Genomic DNA, 12,839 nt, shown 5'->3' with positions numbered 1-12,839 from the left:
TCGAAATAATGTTTTTAGAAGATGACTAAGGGTATGAAAAACAAATGCTTCCTCACACATACTTTGTTTACAACTGTAAACTGTCCAGAGTATCACTGTACTTGCTGTCTGTAAAACTGTAAAAAGTCAAAAATCAGAAGTTGACTAGAATGTAAGAGATGGCTGAGGCAGAGGGCTGCACTTTCAGAGGTCCCTGGTTCTGTTCTGAGCACCCTTATCGGGTATCCCCCAACATGGATGACATTTGCTTCTGCACCCTCAAGCTGACCACACCCACATCTGATGATCTCACCTACCTGCTGTCAGTCACCATGAGTGGGGTGCCCATCTGCCTGCACTCCTCAGACCGGCTGAACGCAGACCTGAGCATGCTGGCTGTGGATATGGTGACCTCCCACTGACCAGCAGTGTAGCTGGCTGTTGTTTTGCCGGAAACAATGATGCTCCCCAATAGAGGTCATGTTCTACCTAGAATACTGGTACTAACAGCAAAATAGGTTAGTGAGGGGTTTAAAATACTCGCACAGCTTTTGTTGAGGCACTGGCATAGCGAAGCCATCTTGTGGCTGGTAAGGTCAGAGATGTCCAATGACAGCCCTTCAGACAGGGGCAGTCAAAGGAGTAGCAGCTTTGGGTTATTCCTTCCGTCCTGAATCTAAGGCGTCCCTGGAGTAGAAGAGATTCAAAGCCCTGCTTCGTGAGGGTCCTGGGAGGGGCTGAAGTATTTAGGCCAGGAGTCCCAGGATCTGGAAGTAAACACGGAGAATACGTGTGACATGCATGGAGCTGCACGACCACCAAATGCCACCTGTCCACAGGTAAAATTAGGGACTTCCTAATTGATGTCTTTATAGTAACACTGTTAGACCTGGCCACTGGTTCCTTCAGCCCTCAATATTCTAGATCAAAATGGAGTTGTCTGGATACAACTCCAGTGGGGCCAGGGCTCGTTACCCATCTAGCTGAGTTTCTATGGAAGGCTTCTCATGCAGTGACAGGTTAGAAACCCCTTTCCCCCGCAAAAGCTTGACTTGCCTACTTCCCATGTGGTACACATGTGGTGCTCTCTTGTCTCCTCTTCCACATGACCTGGGTTGAGTCCAGCTATCCATGGCCGTCATCTGCACTAGAGGTGCGAGCATTTGGCTTCCTTCTCTTCCTTGGCTCCATTCTCCATGGACCTTCTTGATCATCCTAGGCTTTAGACCATTCTCAACATTCCACGTCATGGAAGAAGTGAAGCGTATCCATCTCCCTATACCCATCTTTCCCCTATCTATAGATTGAGCCAACCTCAAGTTGCAACTATTTGGGGGAAAGTCCATATCTGTAAAGAGTGTGCACAGACTTTTTCTTGTCACTCTCTATGAGCTCTATGGTATAAACAGCTACTTAAATAGCATTTACACTGCTTAGGTGTTATGACTCATCTAGAGATGTTTTAAAGGATACAAGAGGGTGTGGAAGCTTCTAGGAATATATGAACTGCTTTATGGAAGGGATATATATCTGCAGGCCTATATAACACTTTCCCATGGCTACTGAAGAACAACCATGATAGTTCTGTATTCCTGTGTAATAACTCACCACAAACTGAAAAGCTAAAAATGAAGCAATCATTTTATAGTCTCCAGGGATCAGTAACTTAGCACTGAAGATGATGTCTTTAAAACTGTTAGACCTGTGATATCCCTTAGGATATCACAGAGTGGGCCAGCCTTGTCTACACAATCATTTGAGGCATAGAGGCTCTTTTCACACAATTCATCTGAGGGCCTTCTCATCTCTGCAGCTATCCACCAAAGCCTGCTCTCAATGTATGGAAATGCCTGACCATTCACGGTGACACAGCCTCCCTCCCCCGAGGCCAAGAGGAAAGCGTGCTGAGCCTGACAGTCCAAACTGAGGTGCTTTTTTGTCACCTGCAGCTAACAGTCCTGCAGCCTATCCAGAAAACCTTAAGACAAACTGATGTGAAAACTTACTGCCTATAAAACCCCATCCTAGCAGGACTTAGAGCAGTGTTTGAACAAAAGGGGTGATCTTAGAACCTGCCCATTACTCATGGACTGAAGAGAATTGAAATAACACGGTCTTTGGACCCAGATAAACCTGTGCTTATCACAGAGTAAATAATTTATCACATTTGTTAGTAAGCACTGTGCTTATAGTGCCAAATGGTAAAGCTGACCTGGATAATAAACTTTAGAGAGGCCACATATGTTCAATATATATTAACATGCGCAGTGCATTTTAGATTAACCACAAAGTATCAGTGGTATTATATTAGTAGCAACATTTAGGACTGTGAAACACTCTTATTTCTTGGTATCCAAGGAGATGGGTCTCAAGAGCCTCTGGATGCCAATAAAATGGTCAAATGTTTGCAAATAACCTACACACTTCCTCCTATTCACTGTGTGTTGTCTCTAGATTATTGATAACTCCTGATATGATGGCAAAGTTATGCAAATAGTTGTTTAGCATGATGAGAAAGCTGTCTGCACATGCTCAGTATTGACACACTTTGTGTTATTTTTGGATACGTTTCATCCACGATTGACTGATTCCATGAATGTGTCATGAGCAGCAACGGGGGCCAACTGTAGAGAAAGCTTTCAAATTCATCTTGCCTCCGACATATGAAGCTAGTGTTTAGGACTCTTTTGTACATGTGGCAATGAAGGCATCTCTAGTGACAGATGCAGGGGGAGACCCTTTCAAATTCTTCAAATATTTCTGGGATTTATCTCAGACATAAAGGGACATAACAACCAGGAATGAGTTGGGATTTCTCTGAAGATCCCAGTTTCACAGTCAGGGAGGCCCTGTCTGGTAGATTTTTTTTGTTTGTTTGTTTGTTTTTGTTCTTTATTTTGTTTTATGTCTGGAGTGCTCCCAGCCCAATAAACACCTTTGAAACAATAATTTAATATTCCCTTTTAACTAAAGGATGCCCATTGGGGTTTTGAAAGCGTTTCCCCTGGGTATTCCTTGGATTCAGCCTCCCAGAGAGACTGCTCTCGAGAAAGTAGCACAGACCATGGTAGGGACAGGGAAGGAAGGATCGTTTCTGCATCAGAGGCTGAAATGTAGCAGTGTGTCTGGGAATGGACTTCATGATTGAACACACAGGACAACCATCTCTGAGCCACACTCTCCCCCTGTGCTTGTAAAAACTTGCTGCAAAACTGCCCTGCACACTCTCAGGGAAGGCAGAATTATTAGGCTCCGTACAAACAACTGGCATCCTTCCCTTCAGAAGAAAAGAAAATATTGATGTCTACCTTCCTGAGTTGTTATTTGCCTTGAAAACAAAACTGAACAGATTTTGGGGTCTGGAATGTTCTGGAAGAACTGACTAGTGTTTTCTACGTTAGCTCAGCGGGATGAAGGGTGGCATGTTCAGCTCCACCCAAATTCCCTGGCAAAACAGATTTTGGTTGAGACGTGGTGTTCTGGGAGTAGGTGATGAGGGAACCATTGCTGCAAAATAACAGGAAGAAGGTCTCCTAGGCTTGGGGTACCCCACAGAGCTGGTGTAGGGTGTCCTCTGGGGACCTGTAGACTCAAGGGGCTTGTGTAGACAGGAACATTCAAAGGATGCCCCAACTTGCTGCATATGAGTGACACTATTTTGTCACATCTGCAGTCCACTGGTCCTTCTCATGGACCAAGAGGCAGATGGGAATAGGAAGATGTGCACACCATAGCATGGGGTACAGAGGATGGAAAAGCTTCAGTTAACTGGAGCAGCGGTTCTCAACCTTCCTAATGCTGTGACCCTTTAATATAGTTCCCCACGTTGTGGTGACCCCCAACCATAACATTATTTTCATTGCTACTTCATAACTGTAGTTTTGCTACTGTTATGAATTGTGATGCAAATGTCTGATATCTGATATGTGACTCCGTGGGTTCATGACCCACAGGTTGAGAACCATTGGACTAGAGTATCTCATAGAGGGTAGTTGTGTCAGTCAGCTTCCTGTCAGCGAGACAAAATGCCAGGGATGAAAAAAATGTCATAGCCTGGTCTCCAAGAGCTAGTGCCAGGTACAGGCTCCAAAGCTACAGAGAAACCCTGTCTTGAAAAACTAAAAAAAAAAAAAAAAAATGTCATAAGGAAGAAAGCTTCACTCGTCTTGGAGTTTCAGTAGCCCTGTCCATGACTGGTTGACTCATCGCTTCGTGGCCCGTGGTGAATGTGGGTACATTAGGGTGGAAACCTACCATGAAGGAAAGTGTTCTGTGAATAGAGGCTAAGAATTGACAGACTGAGAAAAGGCGGGGCCAGAGTCCCCAAATCCCTTCAAGGGTATTTCCTCTGGGTCACCTATTCCATCTACCAAACCCCACCTCTTCAAAGTTCCACCACCCCCTTATAGGACCAGAAGTTAGGAAGCAAGCTTTTAACACAAGCGCGTTTGGGAGATCTGGAAAATACAAACTATAACACTGACAAGAGTTGATTCTGATTTATAAAGGAGCATATGGAGCAGAGGGAATACACACTGAACCCTCTGCAGTCAGGAGCCCAGACAAATCCTCCCTGTCTTGTTTCATCAGATATTTTGCCACAGTGGCAAGAACAATAAGGAAAGCAAGCTCCCTGAGTGGGGGAGGGAGAGAAGAGGGCAGAGAAAGGGAGAGGCGGGGTAGAGAGGAAATGATTGTGCCAGCTGCAACAGGGCAGACGGATGTAACTAACAGTTGCTATGTGGCAGGTGGGACTGTAACCGCTGTTACACATTGGGCTGTGCAGTCTTTGTAACAGCCCCAAGGAGGTACAATTGTCCCTTAGCGTCATGGAAATGAACTCCGGGAGTTCATTAGACTCTCAAGTCTCTTATATAAAACTATATACAGCCTCCTGTGGACTGCAAACTGTTTCTAGATTACTAATAATGCCTGACGTTATACGCATCATGTTATATTTACTGTGTGTGTCAGATTGTATTGTTTAGACAATGACAACAAAGTTGATGCATGCCTGGTTGGGAGCATTTATTACAAATATTTTTTATTCCTCAAATACAGTTCGATGACTCTACAGATGCAGAGGGTTGGTAATATGATTATTCCCACTTCACAGATGAGAAAGAGGGTACAAAGAGGTTAGGACTGTAGGGTTTGCTCTCACTCACTCAGCCTGTGTGGCCTGTGCTCTCACCAGCCAGGAGATGTAGTGGGTGTGATTCTTTCCCTCACACCATATGAAGCAGATCATTCAAAGGACTCCCTGTGGTCCAGGTGATCAGAAGATTGACAGACCCTGGGGGGAGTTTGCATCTGTCTGAAACTTTGTAACATTGTGTCTGGTTTAAGTCAAGGAATAGGAAGATAACATTTGTACTTAATCACAAAGGGAAACGTTAAAATTAGATTTAGAAGGAACAAAAACACCTCAACACACAGGTGGAGGAAAAAGGAAGCTATTGCCATCAAATATCAATAGTGAGAAGGTTGGTGGTGGCACACGCCTTTAATCCCAGCACCTGGGAGACAGAGGCAGGTGGATCTCCGTGGGTTTGAGGTCAGCCTGCTCTACAAAGTGAGTTCCAGGATAGCCAGGGTTATAACAGAGAAACCCTGTCTCAAAAACAAACAAATAAAACCCCAAAACAAACAAAAAATTCAATAGTGAAACACACACACACACCACATCTAGAGATCTAGAGATGAGTGGATACACTAGATCTCTTAAATTTTAAAATACTTTGTATGTGTGTGTGCACATGTGTCCAAGTACACTCACATGCATGTGGAAATCAAGGGACAATATTTTGTGAAATCACTTCTCTCTGTCCACCTTTATGGGGGTTCTAGGGATTGAACTCAGTGGCCAGGTTTGTATAGCAAACATCTTTACTTGCTGAGCCACTTGCCAGCTCTAAATTTTTAAATTTTATAGCCAATAAGTACGAATGGACTGCATATATTTATGGGGTTAGAGCTTAAGACAGTTTCAACCTCCGGCCAAGAGGAGCCTCTTCCATCTACAAAGGAGATTCATACTTGTAAAAGGGACCTGACACGTCCTTGAAGGTGGATGAAAACTATTAATATACATTTACCCTAAATTATTGTCATCTGATACAAAGTTAATAGATTTGGCTGGGGTTATTGCTGAAGCTAATGTTTTCAAACTTTTAGGATCCTTATAAGTGAACTGACAAACATGTCTCAAGTATCTCTGTCACCCACAGACGGAGCATCCATCATAGTTGCTACTAACATGTCATGTATCCACAGTGCACTTTTCACCAAAGGTTTCTCACTGGGACCCTTCCTGGGTGAGCCTGGGGAAGGCAAGGAGGGAAACTGGGCAGGATGAGAAAAGGGTAAGACCTGAGTTCATGCTCAGTCATCCACCCCTTGGTCTAAGTTTTTGTCATCACTACTCTGCAATGACTTCAGGGCAGGGATGATGCCAACATCAGGTCTAAAGCAGGAAATGACCTATGATTGGAGGACTCTGTTGTCCCTTACCATATATCACCTGCCCAATAGCTAGCAGAACTGCTCCTTTTAAATGAGAAAAACAAATAAAAGGAGGGAGGGCTAATTGTTTTCCAGGAAGCTCTTCAGAGACTGTTCTAGGGCAGGGAGAATTGCTTAGCTAATTTCTTCCTGTCATGCCTGCACTCTGAACTCCACAAAGCAGCCTTGCTTTGTGTTAATGTCTAGGAGTTTGGATATTCATACTGGAGGGGGCAGAGAGAGAGAGAGAGAGAGAGAGAGAGAGAGAGAGAGAGAGAGAGAGAGAGAGAGAGAGAGATCAGATGAGTCATTTCAGATTTCAGACAGGGCAGGCATTGTTTAAAATCTGTGTTTCCCTGGCTGTACACTCACAGACATCAGGGTTGGCCACCCGATGATGACGGAAGCAGGCTGCCTCCGGATAATGCCCAAAGCAGATGGTCTTCAGGAGCCTGTGCCTGCCCTGAGCAACACAGTCACTGTTCACTTACTTCTGGGCCACTCAGTGTCCAGAGCACTCTGGGTGCTGCTGGTATCTCAGCACCCCATTTCCACCTAGTGAGTTAGACTCTAAGGGAAATTGCTAGAGGACCCAGAGAAGAAACAGTCAAAAAGCCACACTCCCTGAGGTGACCTCGTCGGTGCCTGCTAGGGGACCTTACACCCCAGTGTCATCCCTTTGGATTCATATCCTCTGCTCCTCTTGATCTTAAACTTCCACCATGAATGAAGCAGCATAGACCAATAGGCAACTGTCTCCAGGACATTTGTAGAATGCCATGACCAGTGACATTCTCCAAAGCAGGACCATTTCTGCAGAGGTTCTGGAAGGTTCTAGCTGATCATGAAGAATCAAGCTGTGGAGCTGGAGCAGAGTGGGGAAGAGATGGAGGCCAAGCCTTATCCCTGAGAAGAGTATCAGCTGGACAACCTATCAGTGGGGACCCAACAGCTTGGGGGTGAGTGGGAGAGAGGAGAGCATGTAGGACATCCATTCCCATCTGAGGAGGCACCAGCACTGCCTGCCTGCTAGGGTGGGAACCTGGAGGTCTGGTTCCCCGAAGCAGAGCCTGTGAAGATGGGACTTAGCCTGGGCAAATTCATGAATGACTGGCTTGCGGCTTCCACCTCAGCCTATGATCCGATATTAACATGACACACAAGATCCACATTTACAACAGCATCACCGTGGACTTTATACAGGCATTTTTGCTTTATAAACTCAGCCTGCTTTCATATATACCTTCTCATTTCCTGCTCGCAAAGTCAGCTCCAAGGCACCTATAATTATTTCATGTTTGAAGAAACTGGCTCCCAAGAGGAGAAGGTGGAGGCTTCTGTTTATCTGCCCACTGTTTCTGACCCATCCAAGAATAACTCCTGTTGGTCCAGCCCTCATGAGCATCAAGCCTTTGAAACTCACCCAGGGTTTCTGCTAACAGAAAGAATGCAGGTTCCTTGGCTTTCTGGCTGGTCAGGTTTTAAACCTTGCTTTTCTGACAGAAGGAACCAGGGTAATAAAGAAGCCTGTTGTAGAGCAGCACTAACCAAGAGAGCTGTAACGTGAGCCCTAAATGTTGGCCGTACCAGTATTTTTATATTTCCCTGGCTGTCATCGTTTTAAGTGTGAATCATTTTAAACATGATAATTGTGACCTGTTATCAGTGGAATTCTTTGGCTAACTTACCAAACCCATGAAAACCATTGTGTATCTCAACTCAGAAATGGACCGTGTATTTCAAGAACTCAATAGCTTTCACCTATGACTTAGAGCAACCAGAATTACCTCTCAGGTGACCTAAGGTTTGGAAGGAGTACACCTGATCTCAATGCTGTATTAGATTCCTTCTTTCCCTTCCTCGCTCTCTCGCTCACGCGCGCGGGAGGAAAAATTTCGACATTTAAGAGGCTTTTAGGACCCAACAGTTCAGACCAGATCTGTAACAAATCTAGTTCCGAACACCCCCATCCCCCAGCAATCTACCTGAAGGGTGCGCCTTCGCTGTCCTTCAAGAAGCGCTCAGCACCTCTCCAGAACCTCCCCTCCTCCTCCCAAGCGGTACCCAGTCTGGCGTTTGACTCACCCTCAGTTACCACCCAAACTTAAAAGAGAATGGGGAGAGAGTTTAATCCCCAGCCCAGGATATAGGCACCCCTACTCATTTTGACATCCAGTAGAGGATGCGTTTCAGTTCTGGCCTCAACATCCAAGAGCGAGGCGATTCCTGACCTGCTATTGGGTAGGCGGGACCCTAATCTCTAGTCCCTAGGTGGTGGGGAGTGGGCGGAGTGGGAGAGGAACGGTACTGTGACTCGAATGTCTCCCCAGTGGCCAAGCAGCTCAGGTGGACGCTGAGGGGAAGACAGCAGTACCGGACGAGAGACGCAGTAGCTCTGGGACGCCGGATGCAGGGCAAGTGCCCCTGCACCTCGCACCGCGCCCCGGCTCCCTCTCGCGGTGCCGCAGTCTCCGCCGCTCCGCCCCTCGACACTACCCCCATGACGTCAGCGCGGTCGGGCGGGTCCCCGGGTATAAAAGGCTGAGCTGGGGGAGGGCGACAGGTCTTTGCCTTCCTAAGCCCTCTATCCACGTACTGCTCCGAGGGCCAACGCCTCCACCCCGTCTGCAGCCAGCACCATGCGTGAGATCGTGCACATCCAGGCAGGCCAGTGCGGCAACCAGATCGGCGCTAAGGTGGGCGCGCCCCTGCGGAGGGAGTGGGTGGGGTCGCCCGCTCGGGTCGGGGTCCCAAGGTTGTGAGCAGGGGTCGGGCCGAGCTGAGGGGATCCAGATGAACCCGAACTAGTGACGCATTCCTCCGCTGGCTACTGGGTGGGTCTGGTTGTGAAAGCCGTTCAACCTGCCACCACGCGCGTGACAGCGTGTCTTAAATCAAGGTCCATTACATTGCTTTGGCACCCAACCCTTCTGCGGAGTGCAGCTGACATTCCTCTGGCTCTTTTCGTGTCTGAAATTTGGGTCTGGGGTCACTGTCATATGTCTTGAGAATCTCATGTCAAATGTAATTGTATATTTTTTTTGTCTGTCATATGAATGAAAAACTGCAGTGTCATTGGGTTGACAGATGTTACAGAGGCGTCTCTTTGGGCAAACAGATGAGGTTGTTAGACAAATGCCCTCACAAGTGCTCCTCTAGACTTGACATAAAATGCAGCGGTCGTCTTTCTCGTCTGTGAGACAGCAGGTGACTGCATGGAATTGGAGCTGTGAGACCGGGCTGCAGCCTGGAGGCAGCAGTGGGCATTCAACATGGGTGTGGGGGGACGCCTGTGCAAGGACGTGGTCTCTTTCAACACCGCCATATTGCCCACCCAACCTCCCCACCCCCTTTCCTGCTGCCAAGTCACAATGGAGGCTGCATCCTCAGGATGGCCAGCTTTTTCCAGGGCTGCCACGCACCCTCTTAGGATTGTGTTGCCCACCCCGAACATTCCTAGCCCGGGGTCAATACCCGAAAGCCAATATGTAGGTCAGTGGTAAAGAACTGGGCTGTTGAAAGCTGCCATGGAGTCTGTGCCAGGAGTCATTGATCCCAGGAGGCGCCAGAGGCGCAGGGGGCGGGGCACCTGATCTTCCCTTCTGCCTTTTCCATCCATTAGCCTGTATGTAGTAACATTCAGCCCTGTCTGGAGTGAGAGAACCGCTGCCTCTGCAGTTCTGACAGGGAATCTGCTGTGCCTACTTCCTTCTGGCTCCTCCCAGCCCTGCTTCTGTGGTCATTAATATGGCCGATGCACTGCGCATTTCCAAGACCCTCTGCAGCAGCTGCTGCCCGCACACATAAGAGCCAGCAGCTCACTAGGGTCTTGCCTGTGCTGTCCGACCAAGGCCTTTTTGGGTGACGATTAGAATCCTAAACATGATGTGATTCTCTTCATTTCAGTTTTGGGAGGTGATAAGCGATGAGCACGGCATCGACCCCACCGGCAGTTACCATGGTGACAGTGACTTGCAGCTGGAGAGAATCAATGTGTACTACAATGAAGCTGCTGGTAAGGGTTTGGATGTCAGCCTTGCTTTCCATACTGTGGCAGAGGAAGTGGCTTAGGACCATGCAAACAACAAGAAAATGCTTTTTGCATACTTATTTAAAATGCCAACTGCAATAAATAAATAAATATAAGCACTTTGCAGCTCCCGAAGACCTCTGCATGTCTGGTGTGATTAAGCATGCTTCACATCTCCATTTTCCTTTTCTTCCTTTGTCTCAGTGCTGGGATTTCTGTAATGAATTCTGCTGCTACACGTATCTCCTTGCCAAGCCCAGTTGTAAGTCAGCTCTTGTCCCCACAGGCAACAAATATGTACCCCGGGCCATCCTGGTGGACCTGGAGCCGGGCACCATGGACTCAGTGAGGTCAGGACCCTTCGGCCAGATCTTCAGACCAGACAACTTTGTGTTCGGTATGTCGTCATGCTCCATGAGAGCTGCCAGATGACTCACCCCTTCCTAGCAGCCATGGGCTTTACAGTTCCGTGTGCAGTGCCCAGCTGAGCCTGTGTCCACAGACCACAAGTCCTGGCCTAACCTATGCAGCTGAAAAGATCATGTCTGTGGTCTCTCTTGACAGCTCAGAGGAGTGTGGGCCTATAGAGGCTGCTAAAGGCCTCCATGAGGAGCGGAGCAGCCTGGGGGGCGGGGTAGAGAGGATGAAAGTCTTCAAAGAGGGCATTACAGGCTGCAGGTGATTTCAAAGGACCAATGATGCCAGGTAACCACTTCAGTGACCAAGCTGTAGATCAAGTGCTTAGAGCTGCCTTGCCCTGTCTCTTTAATTATACCTAATTAAGAGTATCTACAGAATGTTTCCTGTGTTTAATTTTAGAAGCTACTGAGTATTGTTAAAATGTGTCTTTGTCAACTTGATTCTTTATTATGATCCCCAAGGTTTTTGAGGTCATTGATATACTGACAATATTTCCTTCCCATAAAACAGTGTATCTAAGAGACTATTGAATGTTTTTTTTAAAGGCCAGCTTTTCCTTTTCCTTCATAGTCCAGTGATACCACCCTGAAATCCTAAGTATCTAATATTCTCTTTCCTTCTTGCAGGCCAGAGTGGTGCAGGAAATAACTGGGCAAAGGGCCACTACACAGAGGGTGCTGAGCTGGTGGACTCTGTCCTGGATGTAGTAAGGAAGGAGTCTGAAAGCTGTGACTGTCTCCAGGGCTTCCAGCTGACCCACTCACTGGGGGGAGGCACAGGCTCAGGCATGGGGACCCTGCTCATCAGCAAGATCCGAGAGGAGTACCCAGACCGCATCATGAACACCTTCAGCGTCATGCCCTCACCCAAGGTCTCTGACACCGTGGTGGAGCCCTACAATGCCACCCTCTCCGTGCACCAGCTGGTAGAGAACACAGATGAAACCTATTCCATCGACAACGAGGCCCTGTATGACATCTGCTTCCGCACCCTCAAGCTGACCACACCCACATATGGCGACCTCAACCACCTGGTGTCAGCCACCATGAGCGGGGTGACCACCTGCCTGCGCTTCCCAGGCCAGCTGAATGCAGATCTGCGCAAGCTGGCTGTGAACATGGTGCCCTTCCCACGCCTGCACTTCTTCATGCCAGGCTTCGCACCCCTGACCAGCAGGGGCAGCCAGCAGTACCGGGCCCTGACAGTGCCTGAGCTCACTCAGCAGATGTTCGACTCCAAGAATATGATGGCTGCCTGTGACCCGCGCCATGGCCGCTACCTGACCGTGGCTGCCATCTTCCGTGGCCGCATGTCCATGAAGGAGGTGGACGAGCAGATGCTCAATGTGCAGAACAAGAACAGCAGCTACTTCGTGGAGTGGATCCCCAACAACGTCAAGACGGCCGTGTGTGACATCCCTCCCCGGGGCCTCAAGATGTCTGCCACCTTCATTGGCAACAGCACCGCCATCCAGGAGCTGTTCAAGCGCATCTCGGAGCAGTTCACTGCCATGTTCCGGCGTAAGGCTTTCCTGCACTGGTACACGGGCGAAGGCATGGACGAGATGGAGTTCACCGAGGCAGAGAGCAACATGAACGACCTGGTGTCTGAATACCAGCAGTATCAGGATGCCACTGCAGATGAGCAGGGCGAGTTCGAGGAGGAGGAGGGCGAGGATGAGGCTTAAGGACTTCTCAGATACATTGTGCACCCTTAGTGAACTTCTGTTGTCCTCCAGCATGGTCTTTCTATTTGTAAATTATGGTGCTCAGTTTGCCTCTGTCAGAAATTCACTGTTGATGTAATAGTGTGGACCTCCTTTCAAGATTACAGTATTGTCTAAGATTATCTATACTAATAAAAAGCATGTGTATAAAACCTGTGGTTTTTTTCCTTGACATTTTTT

At 47.8% G+C, this 12,839-nt stretch overlaps 1 protein-coding gene across 1 annotated transcript; it reads left to right on the top strand.

Annotated features, from left to right (window-relative positions):
- The first annotated feature begins 9,024 nt into the window (after positions 1-9,024).
- Tubb2a (tubulin beta 2A class IIa) lies at positions 9,025-12,811 on the top strand. The gene is made up of 4 exons (XM_057787020.1): positions 9,025-9,179; positions 10,390-10,498; positions 10,800-10,910; positions 11,560-12,811. The coding sequence occupies exons 1-4, from the start codon at positions 9,123-9,125 to the stop codon at positions 12,618-12,620; spliced, it is 1,338 nt and encodes a 445-aa protein (XP_057643003.1). The 5' UTR covers positions 9,025-9,122; the 3' UTR covers positions 12,621-12,811.
- Positions 12,812-12,839: the final 28 nt, after the last annotated feature.

This window comes from Chionomys nivalis, chromosome 13 (assembly GCF_950005125.1).
Source record: "Chionomys nivalis chromosome 13, mChiNiv1.1, whole genome shotgun sequence".
Lineage (NCBI taxonomy): Eukaryota > Metazoa > Chordata > Mammalia > Rodentia > Cricetidae > Chionomys > Chionomys nivalis.
The sequence above is the reverse complement of the archived record's forward strand: the minus strand, read 5'-3'. Positions and strand labels throughout refer to the sequence as shown.

What these genes read in the sequence shown, in the direction of transcription:
- Tubb2a (XM_057787020.1), top strand. Translation starts at nt 9,123, where the DNA reads ATGCGTGAGATCGTGCACATCCAGGCAGGCCAGTGCGGCAACCAGATC. An exon ending in GTACTACAATGAAGCTGCTG is followed by an intron (nt 10,499 to 10,799) that starts GTAAGGGTTTGG and finishes TTGTCCCCACAG; the next exon opens with GCAACAAATATGTACCCCGG. An exon ending in ACCAGACAACTTTGTGTTCG is followed by an intron (nt 10,911 to 11,559) that starts GTATGTCGTCAT and finishes TCCTTCTTGCAG; the next exon opens with GCCAGAGTGGTGCAGGAAAT.